Raw genomic sequence first — 26,676 nt, 5'->3', positions numbered from 1 at the left:
TTATCATCAGCCAAGACCTGAATGCCCTTTAGGGAAGGAAACCAGTCATCCTTACCTTATCTGGCCTATATGGGTCTAACTCTTAACTACTCTCTGAAGTAGCCTAGCAAGCCACTCCATTGTATCAAACCACTATACTGCAAAGGTTCAAGAAGGCGGCCCACCATCACCTTCTCGGTGCAACTTGGGATGGGCATGGGCCCGAGCAATGCCTGCCTTTTCATGGGATATGTGAAACATCCTTTGTTCCAGTCCCCTCCCTCACCTCTTTTTCTGGTACATTGATGTCTATATCAGTGCCATTTCCAGCTCTTGCCCTGAACTTGAAATTTAATTCACTTTGCATCCAATTTCCAATCTTCCCTCACATGGTCTATCTCTGACTCTTCCCTTCCTCGACTTCTCCCCCTCCATCTCTGGGGATAGGCTTTCGACCAGCATCCACTATAAGCCCACTGACTCCCACAGCTACCTGGACCACACTTTTCCACCCCACACCCTGTAAGGACTCCATTCCATTCTCCCAATTTCTCCGTCTCTGTTGCATCTGCTCTGACAACACCACCTTTCACACGAGTGCCTCTGACGTCTTCCTTTTTCCTCCACAGAGGATTCCCCTCCACATAGTTAACGTGGCCCTCGACCGTGCCTCTTCGACTTCCCACACCTCTGCTCTCACCCATTCCCCTCCCTCTCAGAACTATGACAGGGTTCCTCTTGTCCTCACCTTTCACCCCACCAGCCTCCACATTCAATGGATCATCCTCCGCCATTCCATTCCATTTCCCTCCCCTCCCCTCCCCTCCCCTCCCCTCCCCTCCCCTCCCCTCTCAGCATTCTGAAGGGATCGCTTCCTCCGTGACACCCTGGTTCATTCTGCAGTCACCCCCAGCACCCCCTTTCCGTGCAAGCGCAGGAGATGCAACACCTGCCCTTTTACCTCCTCCCTTCCCACTATCCAGGGCCCCAAATACTCATTCCAGGTGAAATAGCAATTAACTTGTACTTTTTTCAATTTAATATACTGTATTCGCTGTTCACGATATGGGTCTCCTCTACATTGGGGAGACCAAGCGTAGATTGGGTGACCGTTTTGCGGAACACCTCTGTTCAGTTCGCAAGTGTGACCCTGAGCTTCTGGTCGCCTGTCACTAATTCTCCACTCCGCTCCCACTCTGACCTCTCCGTCCTCGATCTCCTACACTGTCCCAACGCAAGCTCGAGGAACAGCACCTCATCTTTCGCTTAGGCACTTTACAGTCTTCTTGACGTGACACTGAGTTCAAAAATTTCAGAGCGTAACCACTACCAATCTTTGGCTCCCCCCCCGAGCCCTTTTCATTCTTTCTCCTTGTCTCTAATGGCAGTTGCTCATTATCCCGCCATTCACACCCTACCTTGACTAATGTTTTTCAAACTCCTGACATGACCATTTCAATTTGGGCCGTCATCCCTTTTGTCTCTCTAATCTCTCCTGTCTTCCAACCTATCACAGACCTTCCCTTTTTTGTTCTTTCTTCCCCTCCCCCTTTCAGTGCTTGTTAAGAATCTGTTCTTTCTGAACACTCTCCAGTTCTGACGAAGGGTCATCGACCCGAAAGGTTAACTCTGCTTTCTCTCCACCGATGCTGCCTGACCTGAGATTTCCAGCATTTTCTGTTTTTATACAATAACAGCCTTTCCAGCAATGCCCACATATGTGAATGGATTAACAGCAGTAAGCATATTTATAGCCCATTTACCCAATGATTGTCTTCGAATTAGGACCGGCTGCCACAAACACATTCACCAAGGCCTGCTAGCCTATTGGTTGGTTAGCCCAGGGGGTATGTTAAATAGGCTTAATTTATTACTCATTGACGTTGGGTTGCTGTCGTTTAAATATAATCATGTTCCAAATACTTGTAGGAGTAGCCCTTCATTTTACCGAGATTAGACAGGTGAATCATTACTGATAGCATAAGGCAGCTTCCTCATTTAAGTTAGAGGAAGGGAAAGGGGTCTGATACTAATTCAAATGCTTGTTTTATCTCATCTCCGTTGTATCCAAAGTTCTTCTGCACATTCTGATGTTGTCATCATCTTAGGCGGTCCCTCGAGCGAGGATGACTTGCTTCCACATCAGTTCACAATGTTTCAATGAAGGACCCAATGTTCCAGTCCCGAACACCAGTTGAGGGGGTGGAAGATGCCTGTGCGTGGATTTTTTTTTAACGTGTGGTGACCGTTGCACATCAGCCATCACATGGGCTCGACAGAGCTAGGCCTTTATCCAGTGGCAAGGGTTGAACCAGGATGACTGGAGACCTGTTCTGTCTGCTGGGATCAATAATGTCCAGGACACTGGGGAAAACTCCCCTGCTCTTCTTTGAAATCATGCCATGGGATCAATTACATCTACTTGAGAAGACGGGCCTCGGTTTAGCATCTCATCCGAAGGTGCGGCATCTCACACCATTTCATTTGGGTACAAAACACATTGTAGTAACTGTGTCTTCTTGCTCCTGCTTAATTCCGTTCCAGGTCTTTTCTACAGGCTGTGTGGTGGATCTCTGGAAGGCAGCCATCCAGTTAGTCATCTGTGTCCTGCTTTATGCAAATATGGAATGAAGCTGTTTGACATCCTTTACCTTAATTTGCATCTTCATATAGCCAGGAAGGAGCCATGATCCTGCTCCTCTTCCCCCTCCCCTCCGCAAGCGTTGTAAGGGGCATTTGCCCTGCCCTGCTGTTTTGATGATCTGCTATTGTTCTAATTCAGATTATGGGCCCAAGTTTCGGGCGGACGCCAGTTTTTTCGCGCCACAAAGTGCGGCTAAAAAAAACTTACCTATTCTCCAGCTCCCTGCAGGCCCTCTGGAGCTGGGCGCGGCGCAGCACAAGCTGTAGGGGGCGGAGCCAGGTCCCTGCGCTGAAAACTGTGCCGGGACCTCTGCACATGCGCGCTACAGTGGGCACGCATGCGCAGTAGCTCCAGGTGCCCAAAACTGTGGGAGGGGCCCGAAGCACGCAGCTCCTAGCCCTGGCCGAATGGCCTCACTGGGGCTGTGTGCATAAGGCTCCTCCCACCCGACCGGACCCGACCCCCACTCTTTTCCCGCTTCCCCCCCCCCCCCCGGACCCGACCCAACCTTCGCGCCCTCCGGACCTCCGCGACTCTCCCCGAGACCTGACGCCACCTACCTGTAAATCCAGCCCGAAGTCTTGGGCTCGGCCGTTCAGCCTCTCTCTCTCTCTCTCTCTCTCTCTCTCTCTCTCCCTCCTCCCGCCCCTTCTCCTCCTTCTCATCCTCCTCCCCCTCCCCCTCCCCCTCCCCCTCCCCCTCCCCCTCGCTGTCAGAAACACAGACACTGACAGACAGAGAGTGAGAGACACACACACACAGACAGACAGAGAGATAGAGACACACTGGAGGAGCCGTCCCAGCACGCTGTTGGAGGACTCCCGGTGCTGCAGTCGGTAAGTAGAAAATGTTTTATTTATTGATTTTTTTTTAAAATTATTTTTTATTAATTTTTTTTGGTTGATTTATTGATGTATTTATCATTTATTATTTTTGATGGCTCTTTATTTGTAAAACTGAAGTGTTTAATGTTTCTAAACTTCCCTTTAAACCCTAGCCCCCCCCCCCCCCCACTTTCCCTACGCCTAATTTGTAACCTACGCCTGATTTTCTAAAGTGTAGATAAGGTTTTTTCAAACGTACAAAAATCTTCACTTACTCCATTCTAAGTTAGTTTGGAGTAAGTTTTCACTGCCTAAACTTTGAAAACAGGTGTAAGTGGCCGGACACGCCCCCTCTTGGAAAAAAAAATTCTGTTCCAAAGTGAAACTGACTAGAACTGGAGCAAACTAAATGCTGAGAATTCAAATTTCTAAGTTACTCCATTCTAAACCAGTTGCTCCAAAAAAACAGGAGCAACTGAGGCCGAAACTTGGCCCCTATAAGTTGTGTTGTTGGCTCTCTGCTACAGTGCATACTATTGGCAGTGGCATGCCTTTTCTAATGAACCCATAAAGGTCAGTGGATTGGCCCAGTGTTGGGAATGGTGTGTGATGTGTATTACATTGGGTAATTAACCACTAGAGGGCCCCCTGATGGGAACAAGCACACTGCAGCAATTGCACTCCAGGCTCAACTCTTTATAGAATCATAGACATTTACAACACAGAAGAGGCCATTTCAGCCCATCGTGTCCGCGCCAGCTGATTAAGAGCTATCCAGTCTAATCCCACTTTCCAGCTCTTAGTCCGTAGCCCTGTAGGTTACAGCACTTCAAGTGCACATCCAAATACTTTTTAGATGTGGTGGAGATTGCTGCCTCTACCACCCTTTCAGGCAGTGAGTTCCAGATTCCCACCACCCTCTGGGTGAAGAAATTTCCTCTCATATATGTCCTCTAAACCTCCCTCCCCACCCACCCACCCAATTACTTTAAATCTGGTTGTTGACCCCTCTGCCAAAAGAAACAGGTCCTTCCTAACCACTCTATCCAGGCCCCTCATAATTTTATACACCTCAATCAAGTCTCCCCTCCGCTTCCTCTGTTCCAAAGAAAACAGACCTAACTCCTCTAATCATTCCTCATGGCCAAAATGTTCCAGTCCAGGCAACATTCTTGTAAATCTCCTCTGCACCCTTTCCAGTGCAATCACATCTCCCGTGTAATGTGGTGACCAGAACTGCACACAGTAATCCAGCTGCAGCCTAACCAGTGTTTTATACAGTTCAAGCATAACTTCCCTGCTCTTGTATTCCATGCCTCGATTAATAAAGGCAAGTATTCTATATGCTGCCTTAACCACCTTATCTACCTGGCCTGCTACCTTCAGGGATCTGTGGACATGCACTCCAAGGTCCCTTTGTTCCTCTACACTTTTCAGTGTCCTACCAATTAATGTGTATTCCCTTTCCTTGTTAGAACTCCCCAAATACATTACCTCACACTTATCCGGATTGAATTCCATTTGCCACTGTTCCGCCCATGAAGTATGCAACAAAAATGCAAGACTGCACAAAAGTCGTGGTTTCACATCAATTGCACCATATAGAAACTTAAGAATATTTTATGGTTCACTTTTCTCCCCCTCTTGCAGGAAGGTGATGTTTATGAGGATCTGTAGAGGGGCTGGAACCTGACAATTACTCCCCCTCCCCCCAAAAAACACACACTCGTGTTAATAGCTATTTGGCTATTGACGTTTTGCTCAGTGAGCAACTCTCGGTTTCCCAAAGATGTTGATAAACGATTTGAATAAATATCAGTTGCAGTTTGTGCAAAGTCAAAATCTCCCTGAAGTGTGGAGTTAGTGGCTGCACTTTTAGTCCGATTGTTTGCGAGTTTAGCATTGCCATATTTGTACAGTCTTAACTGATGAATGGAGTTTCACATCAAAAAACCTGACACTTGGAAACATGTCTCTGATGTGGAGCATGACATCAAAAGAAACGGGCTTCAATCAGATGCACAGCTTATTTGAGGAACGCACTTTGATTGGCAGCATGTAGCTTGATTCCCATCATCGAGAAGAGAATAAGCAGTAGTGACAGTAATGTTCCTCATTGCATGAGGCTGGGATGTAGGCTGGGTTTAACCAGACTGGTGCATTGAGCTGGAGTGCTGCAAGTGCCATAGGCTCGGAGCGAGATGAGAAAGCTTCTCTTGCAAGCACCGAGCCGCTGATGGAACAGACTGCGAGACCATGATGGGCAGGTTTCAGCCCCTCTGCAGCTCCTCGTAAACACCACCTTCCTTCGAGAAGAATGGAGGGAGAAAAGTGAACCATAAAATATCCCTAAGCTTCTATGTGGTGCAAGAGATGTGAAACCATGACTCTTGTGCAATCTTATATTGTTGCATTCTTCCTCCTCCTCCCTTGTCCTGCAGGTAAGCAAAGTGTGCGTCTGTTTCTTTTGAAAATTGGCGCTTTTCAAATTAATGCCAATGCATCAGTGTTTGGGGCGAAATTGAGCTTACTCTGGTGTTTCTGAAATCTGCAATTCGTCCATTATTTCCAATGCGGCTGCTGCTGCTGCAACACAGATTCTGCAGTGCACACAAGTATAGCACCGCCGTCACCGGCACCACGTCGCTGCTAGAATTGTCATTAGTCACACTTGGCATTCACATTTGGGGATCGATTCGCAATCAGGCACCTTCGATTTTTGCGCGCAACTTTCCATTTCATTCTCTCTCTTTCTTTTTAAAATTATTATTCAAGGGTTTATTAAAGCCGAAATACAAAGAGGGACGGCGTGGAATGAACGGTGGAACGGCAGATCCGTCTTGCAGGACACCACCGAACCTCAGCGATTAATCCACGGAGTCCATTCAGCAAACGAAATCAAACACGACCTGCTGAGTACAAGAACCCGGAACAACAGCAGTGGTGTCCATGTAGGTTTCATGTAGCATTCTGTGTCTCACAAATCACCCTTAAAAAATAAACACAAAGCTGTTTTGATTGTCTTTAGTCACCTTTTAAGAACCATTGTGGGGGGCTATTTTCTTTCAACACTGCTTACGGGTAAATATACAAAGATGTTCTGCAAAATGAATTGAGCGTTGAAGCAAGGTTTAGTCGGGAATGTCATCTCAGTACCTGCAACTCGTGCAAAGCTGAGAAGTGGTGCTTATTACCAGGACAGGACTGTGTGCAGAACCTGTTCAGCCTGTGGCGATCTCCTTCTCAACATTAATGCATTAAATGATATTTAAAGCAATAGGCAGAAGGTTTCCCTGTATTGTCCAGGATGTATGTTTTCCCATTACATTTTGTAATTCAAGTTCTCGATACAATACTGGCTATTTAGCTACATTTTGCAATATTTTCAGTGCAGAGGATGCTTGTGAAACACCAAAAAGCGGTAGACTATGCTTGTATTAGAAAGAAAGACTTGCATTTATATAGCGTCTTTCATGACCACCGGACGTCTCATACCGCTTTACAGCCAATAAAGTACTTTTTGGAGTGTAGTCACTGTTGTAATAACAAACAGCAATATGATAATGACCAGATAATCTGTTTCTGTTATGTTGATTGAGGGATAAATATTGGTCAGGACGTTGGGGATAACTCCCCTGCTCTTGTTTGAAATAATGCCACGGGATTTTTTTACTTCCACCTGAGAGCAGTCAGGGCCTCGGTTTAACGTCTCATCCGAAGGACAGCACCTCCGACAGTGCAGCGCTGCACTAGAGTGTCAGCCTAGATTTTTGTGCTCATGTTCCTGGAGTGGGGCTTGAACCCACAACCTTCTGACTCAGAGGCGAGTGTGCCGCCCACTGAGCCATGGTAAATACATTGGGGCAGATTTTGCAGTGAGTGTGACCGTGTACTCTGAGTATGCCATCATACTGCTTTTGAAATTGACCGTAAATTGGGGATTTCCACTGCACAGGGATTGTGTGCATCAGCGTAAGGGACATAGATAGAGACAGTTACTCATTTTAATAGCTCTGAATGTGTTGTAGTGAATTGTAATACTGTTCAAAACACCTCCAATGATGAATGTACTGATTTTTCAGATCTTTGGGCTCTGTTGTATTTATGGTTGTATTGGCTGTGGCGTACTTTATAGCTTCACCGCTGACCGCTATTGTATTTTAATGTTTGGGAAAAGGCTCTACTATGGGGCACTATTAAAATTGTAATTTCTTAAGAGCTTTGTCCATTTTGTTTTACAGGTTATTCATCTTGCACAAGCAAGTTTCCTGATAGAAGCATTCGGCTCACCGTTCATTTTGGACCTAGACTTGAACCAGTGAGTATTGTATTCAGAACTGTCAACAACAGGCCAATGTTAGAAGTGAAACAGGTTAAAATACATGGCATCCTTTTTGACGTAAGTGACAATAGCTCCTTTTTTTATAACTAAAATGAGTTTTAAATGTCTGGCAGTTTATACTTTTAATGGAGTGAAATAGGGCAAGACAGGAATATCTCCAACAAATAGATGATCAGCAATGTTTTTTTATTCATTCACGGGATGTAGACGACGCTGGAAAGGCCGGCATTTATTGCCGATCCCTAATTGCCCTCAAAGGTGGTGATGAGCCCCCTTCTTGAACCGCTGCAGTCCGTGATCCTTCTTTGTAGCGGTTTGGTACAACTCAGTGGCTCACTAGGCCATTTCACAGAGCGGGTAAGAGCCAACCACATTGCTGTGGGTCTGGAGTCACATATCGGCCAGACCGGGTATTCCTTCTCTAAAGGACATTCATGAAGCAGATAGACTTTTACGACAATCCGGTAGTTTCATGGTCACCATTACTGATACTAGCTTTTTATTCCAGATTTATTTTATTTAATTCATTTCAATTTCCAAGTTGCCATGGTGAGATTTGAACTCTTATCTCCAGATCATTCGTCCAGTAACATAACCACTATGCTACCATACCTCCAAATTTAGCATTCCTAATTTGTATTTTAATGTACTGATTTCAGCCAGTTTCAAGTTAATTTTGCAGTACTACTTTAGAGCCTGTGAGTCATTATAATACACTCGATATTGATTGCAAATAGCCCAAGTATTGAAATATAAGCATAGAGCTAACTGCAGGGGTGCTGAGTGAGGGTGATTTGTTCAGAGGCTGGTTAGCATGTGCATTATTTTGGTTGAGCCATAATACAGTCCTTGCCATCATTCTGGGAGATATGGAGTCAGTTGCATGCAAGTCCCACAGCATTTAGGAGTTTTACAAGACACTGGGGGGGTGAAATTGGACCTCCATTTATTTCCCCATTGACTTTGGTGGATAAGTAAGTAAAAAGAAGTGAGTTGTGAAATGGGCTGGCAATTCGCAATTGCCCACTTTGTGCTATCGCCAAAGACCAGTTTTACCCCACTGGGTTCACCCATAAACCGAGAGCCCTGTAAATTCTGGGGGACTTGGATTATTCATTGAATGAACAGAGAAGCTTGGAAATGCAGCAGCAATGTTGGCGTGGTTTCAGCAACAATGTGTTGAGAGAACGTAGTACTGGAGATTCTGAAGTAGGTGTGTGCTGAGCGAAAGTGCTATTTATACAGTGCTATAAGCTAGCCATTTTATTCAAATTAAAAAAAAATAAACTGTAGTTCAATCTTGTGCAGCATATTGTGTTCAGAAAGTGCACGCTGAGGATGCAGATACAGCAGGCGGTGAAGAAGGCAAATGGTATGTTGGCCTTCATAGCTAGGGGATTTGAGTATAGGAGCAGGGAGGTCTTACTGCAGTTGTGCAGGACCTTGGTGAGACCTCACCTGGAATATTGTGTTCAGTTTTGGTCTCCTAATCTGAAGAAGGATGTTCTTGCTATTGAGAGAGTGCAGTGATGGTTCACCAGACTGATTCCAGGGATGGCTGGACTGACATATGAGGAGAGGCTGGATCAACTGGGCCTTTATACACTGGAGTTTAGAAGGATGAGAGGGGATCTCATAGAAACGTATAAGATTCTGACGGGACTGGACAGATTAGATGCCGGAAGAATGTTCCTGATGTTGGGAAAGTCCAGAACCAGGGGACACAGTCTTAGGATAAGGGGTAGGCCATTTAGGACTGAGATGAGGAGAAACTTCTTCACTCAGAGTTGTTAACCTGTGGAATTCCCTGCCGCAGAGAGTTGTTGATGCCAGTTCATTGGATATATTCAAGAGGGAGTTAGATATGGCCTTTACGGCTAGAGGGATCAAGGGGAATGGAGAGAAAGCAAGAAAGGGGTACTGAGGTGAATGATCAGCCATGATCTTATTGAATGGTGGTGCAGGCTCGAAGGGCCGAATGGCCTACTCCTGCACCTATTTTCTATGTTTCTATGATTCCTCAAACAAATCCGAAAGATAGCCTTTTTAATTGACTATATGAATTCCTCCGTTTTCTCTCCAGTCCACCTCATTGTTAGGGCATGCGCTTTGAGCCCCCAGGAGGACATCCAACAGTGCCATTCTTTGCCCAGTGGCGAGGAGACAGACTACAGCAGCCCAGCAATAACTGACCAGTTTTCCTTTCCTTTCCTTCCCCAGAGGGACTTGCATGACCTCCATTCAGCAGTTTCGCAGACCACTCGTGTCTGAGATTAGAAGTTGGTGCTGTGGTGGGCTGCCACACTTTACATTGCTGCTCTACTATTATACAGCCCTCTGAAAAATAAAAACCGATTAAAACCAAACTTTTGGTCAACTAAAAAGCGGTACTTAAAAATGTAATTGTGATTACTATTAGACTACTTTTGATTGATTTTGCAGTAAATAAGCACTTTTACTTATGTTCTGGGTTTTTTGGAAAAAGGTGTCAAACCAAAGCACGTGCAGAAGTCTGGGACTCTCTGGCCTCCTACTAGTCTAGAGGAGACCTAAGGAGCAGCACAGTATAAGGATTGTTCCGTTTTCAAAGGAATTTTTTTCTTGATTCAGATTGTGGACCTCTGACCAGATGCTGACTGGTCCCACTTGTCAGTGTTCTTATATCACCACACTACCTTGTGTTACGATGTAACCAGCGGATAATAGGCTGCGCATGAAGTTTGAGAATTGGTGGCAGATCAAGAAACCTGGGAAAAACCATTGACCGAGTAGGACATGAATGCCAAGAGCTGACAACACAACTGTAATGTAAAAACACCTGATGCAGGTTCTCAAACTGGGTCTTGAGTAATTGTGTACATTTCAATGTGGAATGTATGTGAACTAGTACACCGTGTACACGTTCAGTATTATTTATGAAGACTAGATGTATATTGACTAAATGTAAGTTAATAAGAATAATTGTAACAGACCCCCTGCTAATGCAGTTGAATCTTAACAAATGGAATCTTTAGTTCCAAGAAGGTTTACATTTGTATCTGGGTTATTTTTGGAACTGGTTATTCTATCCAGAGGAGTTGGTGCAGTGTATTGAAATTGTACACTTTTATTGAGTATTTAATTCTGGCAATGGAAAATATTAATGAGACCAGAAGGATATCTTAGCTTGCTCATACTACTTACTGCCCATGCATTTTGCTGAGAAGTATTGAAATCTTTGTCGTTTTTGTACATTTTTAGAAAAAGGCATTGAAAGATCTGAATAACCTATTTGCTCATTTCCAGGATTAAAGGAATATTGTAGGACAAGAGCCTCCAATTTTCCTATTCTTAAAATTCTCCATTATGTAATTTAAAAATTATTCAAGATAATTGGTTGAGTAGGTTGATCAGGGTAGTGTAGTTGATGTTGTCTTTATGGACTTTCAAAAGGTATTTGATAAAATGCCACATAATAGACTTGTTAGCAGAATTGAAGCCCATGGGATTTAAGGGGCAGTGGCAGCATGGTTTCAAAATTGGCAAAGAGTCAGAAAGCAGAGAGCAGTGGTGAATAGTTGATTTTCAGACTGGAGGGAAATATACAGTGGTTTTCATAAGAACATGAGAAATAGGAGCAGGAGTAGACCACCTGGCCCCTCGAGCCTGTTCCACCATTTAATAAGATCATGGCTGATCTGATCATGGACTCAGCTCCACTTCCCTGCCCGCTCCCCGTAACCCTTTATTCCCTTATCGCTCAAAAATCTGTCTATCGCCGGCGCAGCCTTCGGCCGCCTGTGGAAAAGAGTGTGAAGACCAGGCCCTCAAATTTACCACCAAACTCATGGTCTACAGGTCTGTAGTAATACCCGCCCTCCTGTGTGGGTCTGAGGCATGGGCCATGTACAGAAGGCACCTCAAGTCGCTGGAGATATATCACCAATGATGTCTCCGCAAAATCCTGGGAATCTCCTGGGAGCAGTCAGTCGAGGAGGCGGGAGCTCGGAGCAGCCCGAGTCCGGGGTCGGCGAGAGGCGTGCTTGTGCAGCTACAGGGGAGAAGGCAAAAAAGTAGAAAGAAACAGGTGATGTCACAGCCAAGGGGCTAAGTGATTGGCTGGTGATTGGTGAGTAGTTTTTCTTTTTTCTCTTCTATAACAGTGAGTAAACTTTAGCATTGTTGTTGCCAATTTAAGTGTATCCAAGGGTTAAGTCATGGCAGGAGAGCTCGGTCACGTGTTGTGCTCCTCCTGTACCATGTGGGAACTCAGGGACACTTCCGGTGTCCATGACGACTACGTGTGCGGGAAGTGTATCCGCCTCCAGCTCCTGACAGACCGCGTTGCGGAATTGGAGCTGAGGGTGGATTCACTCTGGAGCATCCACGATGCTGAGAATGATGTGAATAGCACGTTTAGTGAGTTGGTCTTACCGCAGCTGAAAGGTCCACAGCCAGCTAGGGAATGGAAGACCAGCAGGAAGAGCAGTGCAAGGAAGGTAATGGAGGGGTCCCCTGCGGTCATCCCCCTGCAAAACAGATACACCGTTTTGAGTACTGTTGAGGGGGATAACTCATCAGGGGAGGGCAGCAGCAGCCAAGTTCATGGCACCGTGGCTGGCTCTGCTGCACAGGAGGGCAGGAAAAAGAGTGGGAGAGCGATAGTAATTGGGGATTCGATTGCAAGGGGAATAGATAGGCGTTTCTGCGGCCACAACCGAGACTCCAGGATGGTATGTTGCCTCCCTGGTGCAAGGGTCAAGGATGTCTCGGAGCGGGTGCAGGACATTCTGAAAAGGGATGGTGAACAGCCAGTTGTTGTGCACATTGGGACCAACGATATAGATAAAAAAAAGGGATGAGGTCCTACGAGACGAATTTAAGGAGCTAGGAGCTAAATTAAAATGTAGGACCTCAAAAGTAGTAATCTCAGGATTGCTACCAGTGCCACGTGCTAGTCAGAGTAGGAATCGCAGGATAGCTCAGATGAATACGTGGCTTGAGCAGTGGTGCAGCAGGGAGGGATTCAAATTCCTGGGGCATTGGAACCGGTTCTGGGGGAGGTGGGACCAGTACAAACTGGACGGTCTGCACCTAGGCAGGACCGGAACCAATGTCCTAGGGGGAATGATTGCTAGTGCTGTTGGGGAGGAGTTAAACTAATATGGCAGGGGGATGGGAACTAATGAGGGAGACAGAGGGAAACAAAAAGGAGACAAAAGCAAAAGACAGAAAGGAGATGAGTAAAAGTGGAGGGCAGAGAAACCCAAGGCAAAAAACAAAAAGGGCCACTGAATGTAAAGGGGCTGCAGGAGGGGTCAAAACTAAAAATCATGGTTTAAAAACTAGTATTAAAACACTCTACCTTAACGCACGCAGGTACAAATCATTACAAATGATTTGGTGGCCATTACAGAAACGTGGTTGCAGGGTGGCCAAGACTGGGAATTAAACATACAGGGGTATCTGACAATTCGGAAAGACAGACAAGAAGGGAAAGGAGGTGGGGTAGCCCTGTTAATAAAGGATGATATCAGGGCAGTTGTGAGAGACGACATTGGCTCTAATGAACAAAATGTTGAATCATTGTGGGTGGAGATTGGAGATAGTAAGGGAAAAAAGTCACTGGTGGGCATAGTTTATAGGCCCCCAAATAATAACTTCACGGTGGGGCGGGCAATAGTCAAGGGAATAATGGAGGCATGTGAAAAAGGAACGGCAGTAATCATGGGGGATTTTAACCTACATATCGATTGGTCAAATCAAATCGCACGGGGTAGCCTGGAGGAAGAATTCATAGAATGCATACGGGATTGTTTCTTAGAACAATATGTTACAGAACCTACAAGGGAGCAAGTTATCTTAGATCTGGTCCTGTGTAATGAGACAGGAATAATAAACGATCTCCTAGTAAAAGATGCTCTCGGAATGAGTGATCACAGTATGGTTGAATTTGTAATACAGATTGAGGGTGAGGAAGTAGTGTCTCAAACGAGCGTGCTTTGCTTAAACAAAGGGGACTACAGTGGGATGAGGGCAGAGTTGGCTAAAGTAGACTGGAAACGCAGACTAAACGGTGGCACAATTGAGGAACAGTGGAGGACTTTTAAGGAGCTCTTTCATAGTGCTCAACAAAAATATATTCCAGTGAAAAAGAAGGGCGGTAAGAGAAGGGATAACCAGCCGTGGATAACCAAGGAAATAAAGGAGAGTATCAAATTAAAAACCAATGTGTATAAGATGGCCAAGGTTAGTGGGAAAATAGAAGTTTGGGAAAATTTTAAACGACAGCAAAGAATGACTAAGAAAGCAATAAAGAAAGGAAAGACAGATTACGAAGGTAAACTTGCACAAAACATAAAAACGGATAGCAAAAGCTTTTACAGATATATAAAACGGAAAAGAGTGACTAAAGTAAATGTTGGTCCCTTAGAAGATGAGAAGGGGGATTTAATAATGGGAAATGTGGAAATGGCTGAGACCTTAAACAATTATTTTGCTTCGGTCTTCACAATGGAAGACACAGAAACCATTCCAGAAATTGCTGGTCACAGAAATGTGGGAAGGGAGAACCTTGAGACAATCACTATCACTAGGTGGGTAGTGCTGGACAGGCTAATGGGACTCGAGGTAGACAAGTCCCCTGGTCCTGATGAAATGCATCCCAGGGTATTAAAAGAGATGGCGAAAGTTATAGCAGATGCATTCGTTATAATCTACCAAAATTCTCTGGACTCTGGGGAGGTACCAGCGGATTGGAAAGCAGCTAATGTAACGCCTCTGTTTAAAAAGGGGGGCAGACAAAAGGCAGGTAACTTTCGACCGGTTAGTTTAACATCTGTAGTGGGGAAAATGCTTGAAACTATCATTAAGGAGGAAATAGCGGGACATCTAGATAGGAATAGTGCAATCAAGCAGACGCAACATGGATTCATGAAGGGGAAATCATGTTTAACTAATTTACTGGAATTCTTTGAGGATATAACGAGCATGGTGGATAGAGGTGTACCGATGGATGTGGTGTATTTAGATTTTCAAAATGCATTCGATAAGGTGCCACACAAAAGGTTACTGCAGAAGATAAAGGTACGCGGAGTCAGAGGAAATGTATTAGCATGGATAGAGAATTGGCTGGCTAACAGAAAGCAGAGAGTCGGGATAAATGGGTCCTTTTCGGTTGGAAATCGGTGGTTAGTGGTGTGCCACAGGGATCGGTGCTGGGACCACACCTGTTTACAATATATATAGATGACCTGGAAGAGGAGACGGAGTGTAGTGTAACAAAATTTGCAGATGACACAAAGATTAGTGGGAAAGCGGGTTGTGTAGAGGACACAGAGAGGCTGCAAAGAGATTTAGATAGGTTAAGCGAATATGCTAAGGTTTGGCAGATGGAATACAATGTCGGAAAGTGTGAGGTCATCCACCTTGGGGGGAAAAAAACACAGTAAAAGGGAATATTATTTGAACGGGGCGAAATTACAACATGCTGCGGTGCAGAGGGACCTGGGGGTCCTTGTGCATGAATCCCAAAAAGTTAGTTTGCAGGTGCAACAGGTAATCAGGAAGGCAAATGGAATGTTGGCCTTCATTGCGAGAGGGATAGAGTACAAAAACAGGGAGGTCCTTCTGCAACTGTATAGGGTATTGGTGAGGCCGCACCTGGAGTACTGCGTACAGTTTTGGTCACCTTACTTAAGGAAGGATAAACTAGCTTTGGAGGGGGTACAGAGACGATTCACTAGGCTGATTCCGGAGATGAGGGGGTTACCTTATGATGATAGATTGAGTAGACTGGGTCTTTACTCGTTGGAGTTCAGAAGGATGAGGGGTGATCTTATAGAAACATTTAAAATAATGAAAGGGATAGACAAGATAGAGGCAGAGAGGTTGTTTCCACTGGTCGGGGAGACTAGAACTAGGGGGCACAGCCTCAAAATACGGGGGAGCCAATTTAAAACCGAGTTGAAAAGGAATTTCTTCTCCCAGAGGGTTGTGAATCTGTGGAATTCTCTGCCCAAGAAAGCAGTTGAGGCTAGCTCATTGAATGTATTCAAGTCACAGATAGATAGCTTTTTACCCAATAAGGGAATTAAGGGTTATGGGGAGCGGGCGTGTAAGTGGAGCTGAGTCCACGGCCAGATCAGCCATGATCTTGTTGAATGGCGGAGCAGGCTCGAGGGGCTAGATGGCCTACTCCTGTTCCTAATTCTTATGTTCTTATGTAGGCGCCCCAACATTAGTGTCCTCGACCAGGCTAACATCCGCACTGACCACACTCGATCAGCTTCGCTGGGCAGGCCACATAGTATGTATGACAGATACGAGACTCCCTAAGCAAATGCTTTATGCAGAGCTCCTTCATGGTAAATAAGCCAAAGGAGGACAGCGGAAATGTTATAAGGACACCCTCAAAGCCTCTCTGGTAAAGTGCGACATCACCACTGACATCTGGGAGACCCTGGCCGCAGACCGCCCGAGGTGGAGAAAGTCCATCCGGGAGGGCATTGAGCTCTTTGAGGCTCGACGCAAGGAGCATGAAGTGGCCAGGCGCAGGCAGGGAAGGAGCGCACGGCAAACCAGCCCTACCAACCTCTTCCCCCGACGAATGTCTGTCCCACCTGTAACAGGGTCTGTGGCTCTCGTATCGGATTGTTCAGCCATCAAAGAACTCACTTTGGGAGTGGAAGCAAGTCCTCCTCTATTCTGAGGGACTGCCTATGATGATGATGATATTCAATGACCCAGCCTCCACAGCTCTAGGGCAGAGAATTCCATCGATTTACAACCCTCTGAGAGAAAAAATTCCTCCTCATCTCTGGGATCGGTATTGAGACCAGTGCTCTTTTTGATATTTATTTAATGATTTGGACTTTGAAATTGTGCCCTTTTATAATACCCAAGTTTGCAGATGACACAGTGAGGAGGATAGTCGCAGACCTCTGGAGGACATAGAAAGACTGCTGAAATTGCCAGGCACATGGCAAATTAAAGTTATCGTAGAGGCGTGTGCAATGATACATTTTGGAAGGAAGAATGAGGAGAGGCAATATAAACTGAATGTTCCTGCACCCCCTGTAAAATTGTACCAAAGAGGATTGGAGATTCACAACACAAACTTTGAAGGTGGTAGGACAAGTTGGTCAGACTGTTTTTTAAAAAAAAACATACGGGGTCCTGGGTTTTATATAGAGAGGCATAATGTACAAAAGCAAGGAAGTTATACTAAAGGTTTCTAAATCATTGGTTAGGCGTCAGCTGGAGTATTCTGTCCAATTCTAGGCACCACACTTTAGGAAGAATATCAAAGCCTTGGAAAGGGTACAGAGGAAATTTACTAGAATGGCACCAAGAATGAAGGACTTCAATTATGTGGAGAGATTGGAGAAGAGATTGTTCTCTTAAGAGCAGAGAAAGTTAAGGGAAGATTTGATAGAATGTAATACAATTATGAAGGGTTTTGATAGAGTAGATAAAGAGAAACTGTTTCCACTGGCAGGAGGCTCGTTAACCAGAGGATACAAATTTCTCTACCACAGAAAGTTGTTGAGGCCAGTTCGTTAGATATATTCAGAAGGGAGTTGGATGTGGCCCTCATGGCTAAAGGGATCAAGGGGTATGGAGAGAAAGCAGGAATGGGGTACTGAAGTTGCCTGATCAGTCATAGAAACATAGAAAATAGGTGCAGGAGTAGGCCATTCCTTCGAGCCTGCACCACCATTCAATAAGATCATGGCTGATCATTCCTTCAGTACCCTTTTCCTACTTTCTCTCCATACCCCTTGATCCCCTTCACCGTAAGGGCCATATCTAACTCCCTCTTGAATATATCCAATGAACTGGCATCAACAACTCTCTGTGGCAGGGAATTCCACAGATTGTTCACCTTTTTAAGTATTTATCCAATTCCCTTTTGAAAGTTACTATTGAATCTGCTTCCACCACCCTTTCAGGCAGTGCATTTCAGATCATAACAAATTGCTATGTTTAAAAAAAAAAAAAAATTCTCCTCATCACCCCTCTGGTTGTTTTGCCACTCATCTTACATAGAAACATAGAAAATAGGTGCAGGAGTAGGCCATTCGGCCCTTCGAGCCTGCACCACCATTCAATATGATCATGGCTGATCTGATCTTGGGCTCAGCTCCACTTCCCTGCCCGCTTCCCATAACCCTTTATTCCTTTACCATTCAAAAATCTGTTTATCTCCACCTTAAATATATTCAATGACCCAGCCTCCACAGCTCACTGGGGCAGAGAATTCCACAGATTTGTGACCCTCTGAGAGAAGAAATTCCTCCTCATCTCAGTTCTAAATGGGTGACCCCTTATTGTTAAACTATGCCCCCTAGTTCTCGATTCTGACTTCCCATTATCGATGACTCATGTAAACAGAGTGTTTTTCAAAGATCTAAGATGTTTGAGGCATTCATTATTATTTTGAAAGAATGACACTGAATTAAGTACAGTTTGTAATCTAGTGAAATCTGCTGCTGTTTGCCTTTGCTTAATCCTATTTATGAATAAACTTGATTATTAGTTGTAAACTGAGATAGATTGTCATCCAGGGTGCATGTTTTCCATCAGTCAGAGGAATCATTAGCATATGCTGGTCATCTGTATCATTTCCAGTGCATATCTTAATGGTAAAAAGGCATCATTGTTTGGCCTACAGTCTGCTATTCCAGATGACTTACGAACAATGACGGACAGGTAAAGATCCGCTGGTCCATCGAGCCTGTCCCCCACAATTGCAATACCTTGTGTATCACAACATATACACTCCACCCCACCCGAAACCATGTGATCTCCTGGGATTTTTTTTAAAAACAGGCTAGTTTGGGAAAAAGAAATCTGGGTCGCCGACTCATCTAGGCGATCAAAACTAGTCCAGGAGATCACTCTAACCATTAAATTCCCTGCTGTACCTACCTTCTGTAAGAGGTGATCTCCGCCGCAGCCAGAAACAAATCCAGCTTTCGTTTGAAGGAATTCAGCTTGTTCCAGGGGTCTACTATTCTCTGGGGAAAGAACCATCTCCTGACGTCTAACCTAGATCTAGCCCTGTACAACTTAAATTTGTGACCCCTGGTCCTGCCTAATCTACTTAATTGAGCTAAACGGTCAGCTGGAACATCGTCTGTTCCCTTCATTATCTTATAAATCTCAGTCAGACCCCCCCTAAGTCTACACTGCTTTAAGGTATAGAGTCCCAACTCTTTTAGCCTATCTTGATAACTAAGATGCTTTAGACTTTGAATTTGTCTAGTGGCCCTCTTCTGCACCCTTTCCAGAGCCTCAATATCACCCACCATGTGAGGAGACCAAAACTGGGCACAGTATTCCAAGTGCGGCCTGACTAAGGTCTTGTACAAGGACAAAACAGTACGCCTCATCTTATACTCAGTTGTCCTACGGATACACCCCAACACCCTATTCGCTCTCGCTATCGCTGCATGGCATTCATGTGGTCATGCTTCAATTCATTTTGAATTGGCCAGGCAGAAAATTACGTGAAACAAGCTCAAATCGTAAGACGGTGGTGTCACTTACTCAAGACCAAGTTTTCCTGCCGAATCTGGGAGATGTTCTAATGATGGGGACCCTGACTAAGAAGCTTAGCTTTACATCTGTTGAATAACATTTCTGGTACAGTGGGTGATATCCTTCCGCATTAACAGGCTGGTCAGCACTGAAAATATATTGTAATTCATTTTTTTTTAATTATACACACAGGGCACATTTCACAAAGAAAGTTAACACATTGCAAAAATATGTCAGCTTTGTTGCGTCAAGACTATTTTGAGCACACAGATAATTTTCCGTGCCGGCTTTGCTAGCAGGGAGCAGTGTCCACTGGCAGGTCAAATCAGAAATCCAGGCTTGTGTTGCCCATTGATTTTCCATTTTGGGATTAATAGTTAGAAAATCGTGGATAGAGCGCGACCAAATTTCCGATTTGTGGTGCCAGCAGATGAGCCTCCGGACTGGGACTGCAGACTTTGAAAATGACCCCATATATGTTTAGTCAGCTACTTTGTGTAAATTCAATCAGTGTTCTGTGGGGTCGTAAATTTGTGACAACTTGATTGATCTGTGGTTTGGTGCACTACTGCACTGCAGAGAGCTTGGGTTAGGCACACCAATGATTTCCCACAAAATGGTAGGAGGGAGGAGGGGGGGTGGAGGCGGGGCGGGACGGGACGATGTTCTCTGGTTGGTGTGTGTATCAACATTGTAAACCTGTTTTTTTTTCTGAATGCATTTACAAAAATGCAACACGTAGCAGCCATAGCAATTCTCTCCCCATAGCAAATACTCAAATGCATAGATAAATCTGATGTCTGCAAATGTTTCCTCCTCCCCCCCCCCCCCCCCCCCCCCCAGTACTTACAAGAGCCAAACAGGAGTAAAAACTGGCATGTGGTTGTATTGGAACATAATAGGGAAGTGGATCATATAACGTGCGTGTATGCACGCTACAATACTGGGGCCTCAGCTTTTCATTATATTTATCACTTCCTTAGTGAAGGAATAGAGAGCCGAATATCCACGTTTGCTGACACCATCAGGTGGCACAGTAAATAATCTCGGTGGGAGCAGAAAGTTGCAAAATGACATTGATCGATTTAAGTGAGTGGGCAAAACTGTGGCAGATGGAGTTCAATGCGGGGACGTGTGAGGTCATCGACTTTGGACCTAAGAAATATAGATCAGCGTATCTCCTAAATGGTGTGAAGCTCAGAACTCTGGAGGAACAGGGAGATTTAGGGGTCCAAGTGCAGACATCACTAAAAGCTAGTAGACAGGAACGTAAATAATTAAAAAGGCTAATGGAATGTTGATCTTTATCTCAAGGGGGTTAGAAGAGAAAGGAATGGAATTGATGTTACAGTTGTATAAAGCTCTAGTTAGACCCTATTTAGAGTACTGCGTTCAGTTCCTCTGGAAGCATACATTGTCCTTGGCGGGGGTGCAGTGCAGAGTCACCAGAATGATACCTGGGCTAAAAGGATTAAATTATGAGGACAGCTTGCATAGACTAGGCTTGGATTCTCTTAAATATAGAAGATTAAGGGTAATTGAGGTGTTTAAGATGATTAAAGGAGTTGATAGAATCAGAAAATGCTGGGAATCTCAGCGGGTCAGGCAGCATCTGTGGAGAGAAAAACAGAGTTAACATTTCAGGTCGATGACCCTTCGTCAGAACTGGCAAATGATCAAAAAGAACACATTCTTGAGAAGCATTGATAGGGGGAGGGGAAGAAGGAACAAAAGGGAAGGTCTGTGATAGGATGGAAGGCAGGAGAGATTAGAGAGACAAAAGGGTTGATGGGCCGATTTGAAATGGTAATGGCCAGAGTTAGAAGAAGCTTAGTCAGGGTTACGGAGCCAAGGCAGGTAGATGGCATTGAGATCAGCCATGATTTAATTGAATGGCGGAACAGGTTCGAGGGGCTGAATGGCCTACTCCTAGGTTCCCATGTTCTTATGCCTTCACTGTGCTATGTACCGTTTGTGCATGTGATTAACCAACCCCTAACCTGGAGAGGTGTGATGTAAAAGCACGAAGAGATGATATTGAAAAATTTAGTCATTTCTTTCTCTCCCTCCACCTCCCCCCTCCAACCCCATTTAAAAAAAAAACTGTCATCTTCATTTGTGATAGAAAAAAGTTTGTGATTTTTAATAAGGGAGTGGGGCAATTAAAGAATGACCTAAATTGTTTTCAGCATTGGTGATTTCCAATCAAGTCACATTCAGATATGGCTAAGTAACATTGGTGATACCAGTGCCTGACTTGGGGTAAAATTCTTGAGCCTTATATAAGTGTTTGGATCGTATCCAATTACACATCGGCCCGGATTTTGCAGTCAACGGTGAAGGAATGGCGCTCACCGTTCAATAAGCTTACAGCTGCCCGCTGACTTTCCAAAAGATTTTGAGTAGCAACTTATGGTTATCAGAAATCCTTTTCCACACGGCGCCTTCTACAAGGGATCTGTAGTGAGTGTGAGCAACAGCGTGTCTCTGCAACCAATTGATTGACAAATCCTCACTGAGGCACGCAGAGTCCCAACCAGGAAGTAGAAATTAGAATATTTAGAAATTCAGTGTAAAATCATGTACAGAAAGTGAAATAGAGAAAGAAAGTTGGAATTGAAAGAGAGAGAGATAAGTGACAGAAAGAAAATCATATTAGTTATTTTGATTTTTATTTCAATCTCCAACTATAATTACATTCTGAAGGACTGAGACTCCACACTTGTAAAAAGTAAATTTTCAGTTCCAGAGAGGTTGTTTGGTAGTAATTAAGACTTATCACACCGTTAGAAATTCACTTACACTTGAATGGACAAGCCCTTTTTGTGACATGTTAATGGTTATTTAATGGATAAGTATAGCAACTCCACATCCTTCATATATTTCAATGCCGAGTCTCTCGGCGAGGTACCAGTGTAGCGAAGCTTGTGGAGGAGCAGGGAAACTCTGACAACAAGTTCCGGATTTCCGCATTTAACTGCGCATGTGCGGATGCCCGAAGTTGCTGTCCCATTTACTCCACAACAGCCTCACCATTATTCCTATCACAGTTACTTTCTGCTGCTGTTGGTTGCACATGAACTTGAGTTAGAAGAGTTTTAAGATGAGCTGACAGTTACAGGTGTGTTTATTTAGTGTTCTGTTCACCAAGTAGCTATATAGGAGTTAAATAATCTTCTGAAATCCAGCTTTTAAATCTTTTCATTTTCATCAAAGTAACTTTCTGGGGCATGCTTATTTGCTGTCTAGTGTCCTTCAAGACAAGTTGCAGTCACATTTTTGAGAGAAAGTGGATGTTTCCTGATGTAAAAGCATCAAATGGCTGTATTGTGACTATTACTGTCAAAGCACTTACAAAATTGTAAGTGTTTGGAAATAGGATAGAGAACGAGGTTAGAGTGGTTGTGGATTGCACTTGACTAAAAAAAATACATCGAAATGTCAATTCTGCTACAGTGTACAGTTCCAATGTGGGCACTGGCGTGTGTGCGTCCTGCGTGAGTTCTATAACTTTGAACGGTGTTGTCATAACTGAGGAGAGAGCCTGCAATGTGCGTATTGGAGTGTCTGTAATCAATGGGAAAATGTGAGGAGTGACCTTCATAGTCACTATATGAGCATAATAGATGGCAAACTACAAATTGGAGGCAGTACCCAGGTCGCTGTTTGGAGGGTGGGCAGGAGCATCAGCGGGGCCCTGGTAAAGCAGAGGAGAGGGAAGGAATCGTGGCTGAGATTTGGTGGGTGATTGTGGTGGAGGTTCGGCGAATGTTTGTTGCGGTGGGCGATCGTGGCGGAGGAGCGGCGAGAGATTGTGGCGGAGGTGCAGCAAATGAGGGTATGGGGCCCAGAAGAGCTGCGGGCCCAGGGGCAGCACAGGCCAGCCTACACTGTGATATGTGTGCACTCCAGGTCCGTGCAGCAGAGCTGGTCTCCAGTCGTCCTGGTTAATCCTTGCCACTGGATAAAGGCCGAGCTCTGTCCAGCCCGTGTGGTGGCTGATGTGCAACGGTCACCAAATCCATGCACAGGCATCTTCCACCCCTTCAACTGGAGTTCAGGACTGGAACATCGGGTCCTTCATTGAAACATCTGTGAACTCGTGAGGAAGCAAGTCATCCTCGTCCGAGGGACCAACTATGATGATGATGATGATGATTGAGGCAGTCAGCCAGGTCTACCTGAGAGCATAAAGTTCAGCTTCCTGTTCATAGAAATTTTCATAGAAATCCTTCCTGAAGCTACTTAAAAAAAAATAGTTTGTTTCAAGTAGCGAAATCAACACAGCCTCAATCCAGGTGAGGCCCACCTGACTCTGGATTGTCATGGGGTCCAGCACAGCAACATATCATTCTGCCTTGTGAATGCAGAATGCACTGCTAGTTGGAATTGTGGTAGGTGTAAATTAACATGATCTATCTGAGATTAGATTCCAGTTGAAAGTAACTGGACCCTGTAACGTTGAATTGCAGCCTATTTATTTTCATATTTCAAATATCTATAACCCTTCCAAGATAAAGTATCCTTGGCTTCAAATAAACTTGGAGCTGTATTTTCAGCTTTGATTATTGCGGGGCAGTAAAGTTTGTGCCCGGGAACAGTTTGCGGCTCAGTCAGTAATCTTGGGCAGCTGGGCCCTGAGTCGGGGCGCAGCACTAAGGGAGGCGTTGTACACACCTCAAGAGCGTTAGCATGTGAAACCCACGAGCTAAAGAGCCGGGCCGGGAGCGCTCCGAGAGACGCCCAAGGAGAAAAAAAAAAACCTGAGAAAACCCACAAAAACATTCTCAATATATAGCCCACGCCACCACGACATAAATCGCAAAGAAAAAAACAATCACACTTAGCTTAGGACGGCATTACTCACCTCTCTGCAGTCGGTGTAGGTTCCCCGCCTGATTTCCCAGGCGGCCACTGTGGGGCACGCTGCAGGGCGTACGGGTCGAGCGAGAGTCAAAAAGCGAGCCATTGTCACAACCAGGGGCGTTGCACATTGGCGCAGTTCTTCCGGGCGATAATGCTCCACGCCGCCGCTAAACCGGCCCCGAAAACGCTGGAGGCTGACCTCCCACCCAGAAGACCTCACCGCCGCCATTGCCGCTCCAGGCCGAGGAACGGAGCACAAAGGACTGGAAAATCTGCCCCATCATGGCTTTTAGCACTTCAGTGATTTCTAAACCTTACCTGCCTGTAGCCTCAAACCAACACATTATCTTAATACTTGGTTAAATATTGCGACGTAATAGATGTAACTTAGTAACAGTGAGGTTTCTGATTATATCATTCATCATATCGTTCATCTTGTTGTGCAGAAACACACTTGGCAAATTTTTATTCTCCATGTCATGCCGCTGTGTCGTGTCCATTTCCTGGCTGTCACCATTGCCCTTATACAATTGGTGGCCCTATTTGAAATCCTGTGGTGCTTGAAGGACGAGGAGGAGAATGAGTTAGAGATGCGGAGTGCCGAGGAAGGAAGGCGACAGCACAGGAGGAGGGCTCTGACCTGCAGATACCCAGCCAACCAAATCTGACGGAATTATCTCGCTCCCGCAGAGGCGCGCCACCTTTGCAGGCTCAGATTTGGTAAGGGAGAACTGAGTTATGTCACTCTCCGCAGGAGGACCTGCAACCTGACAGAGGTCGCAGGGAGGATGAAGAGTGTATCGGGAGCGTCGGAAGGATAGTCAGATCAATAAAATACTGCCAAAAATTCAGCAACAACTTGCATTTGTATAGTGCCTTTAACATAGAAAATGTTCTACGGTGCTTTAGAGAGTGGGAGAGAAAGGAAAACTAGAGTAAAGGAATAGATACTGAGCTATAGTGGGAGAGTCATGGGAGGCGACAGAATGTTTGGTTGAAAAGCTGGGTTTTGAGAAGGTTCTTTAAAAGTGGAGAGAGAAGTGAATAGACAGAGGAGTTCAGGGTGTAAGTAGAGCCAAGGTGGTTGAATTGTGCAGCAAATGGTGTGCAATCCGACCCTCTCCTGAAGCACAAAAGGCCAGAGTTGGAAGGGTGAAGGAGGGGGATGCAGAGCTGGAGGAGGTAGCAGAGGGAGGATGGAGAGTGTGGAGATTAAGGCCATGGAGAGATTTGAGTTGGATGATTTTAAATTTAATACATTAGGAGACAGGGAACCAAAGGTAGAAATGGTAGGCAAGTGGGATATAGATGGCCGTGTTTTGGACAAGCTGCAGTTAATGAATGGCAGAGGATGGAATGCTTGCAAGGAGAACATTGGAGAAATTGAGTCTGTCGGTGACAAAAGCCTGAATAAGGGTTTCACCAGCATTGGGGTTGAGATGAGAGCAGTGGCTGACAATGGAGGTAAGCAGTCTTGGTGATGAAGAGGATGTGCAGTTCAATGCTCAGCTCAAGGTCAAACAGGTTGCTAAGGTATTAAATGTCGGTTTACTTGTGAAAGAGGAATATTCATAGTGCTGGATCAGTATGCCAAAAGCACTTTGACTTTTGCTGGTTACATATTAATAAATGATCACAATATTAACATCAGGTGGCAAATGTTAATGTCCTTTTCCCCACCTAGGCTGAGGTTAGAAGTTCGGCACATAGATAACTTGCAGATGATCCTGGCACCTTCCTGGTGTGTGGGGCTCGGGCACTGGGGGAGCCCGACAGTAACTTAACGTGCAAATACAATCAGTGGTAAACTGTTGCATCCCCTCCATGTATTTCAATTCCAGTGATACTTTGAGCTGCTGTATTTTAGCCAACAAGCACAGAAGTGATGTCAGTCAAATACTTCCAATTTAAATGAATGCATCAATCTATAAAAAAAAAAAAGACTTGTATTTATATAGCCCCTTTCATAACCTCAGGATGTCCCAAAGCGCTTTACAGTCATTTAAGTGTAGCCATGGTTGTAATATGGGAAATGTGGCAGATAATTTGTGCACAACAATGTCTCTCAAACAACAATGAGATTATGACCGGATAATCTATTTTCGTGATGTTGGTTGAGGGATAAATATCGGCCAGGACACCAGGATAACTCCCCTGCCCTTCTTTTAAATAATGCCACGCAACCTACTTCACAACTACACACACGCTTTAAAGGAGAAAGTAAATTGATGGGCAAGTACCATCAATAATAAGCACGTACTCATAAATCATCCGAGCTCAGTGTACTGAAATAAATAAAGTCGCAGTCTAGTATCAGCTATTCTGGTATCAAGCTTTTTCAATTATCCATAGAGTTGTTGAGCACAAAAACAAACATTGACATCCCCGTGCAGTACTGAGGGAGTGCTGCACTGTCAGAGGTGCCGTCTTTCGGATGAGACATTAAACCGAGGCCCTGTCTGCTCTCTCAGGTGGACGTAAAAGATCCCATGCCACTA

General features: G+C 44.9%; 1 protein-coding gene across 1 annotated transcript in view; it reads left to right on the top strand.

The window, feature by feature from the left end:
- adam11 (ADAM metallopeptidase domain 11) overlaps positions 1 to 26,676 on the top strand; it is a 192,240-nt gene that overhangs the window by 4,875 nt on the left and 160,689 nt on the right. The window contains exons 3-4 of the mRNA XM_070863906.1: positions 6,223 to 6,398; positions 7,689 to 7,765. Of these exons, the coding sequence (XP_070720007.1) occupies positions 6,223 to 6,398; positions 7,689 to 7,765 (253 nt within the window). The remainder of the gene's footprint in view (positions 1 to 6,222; positions 6,399 to 7,688; positions 7,766 to 26,676) is intronic.

This window comes from Pristiophorus japonicus, chromosome 21 (genome assembly GCF_044704955.1).
Source record: "Pristiophorus japonicus isolate sPriJap1 chromosome 21, sPriJap1.hap1, whole genome shotgun sequence".
Lineage (NCBI taxonomy): Eukaryota > Metazoa > Chordata > Chondrichthyes > Pristiophoridae > Pristiophorus > Pristiophorus japonicus.
This window is presented reverse-complemented; position numbering and strand designations above follow the sequence as displayed.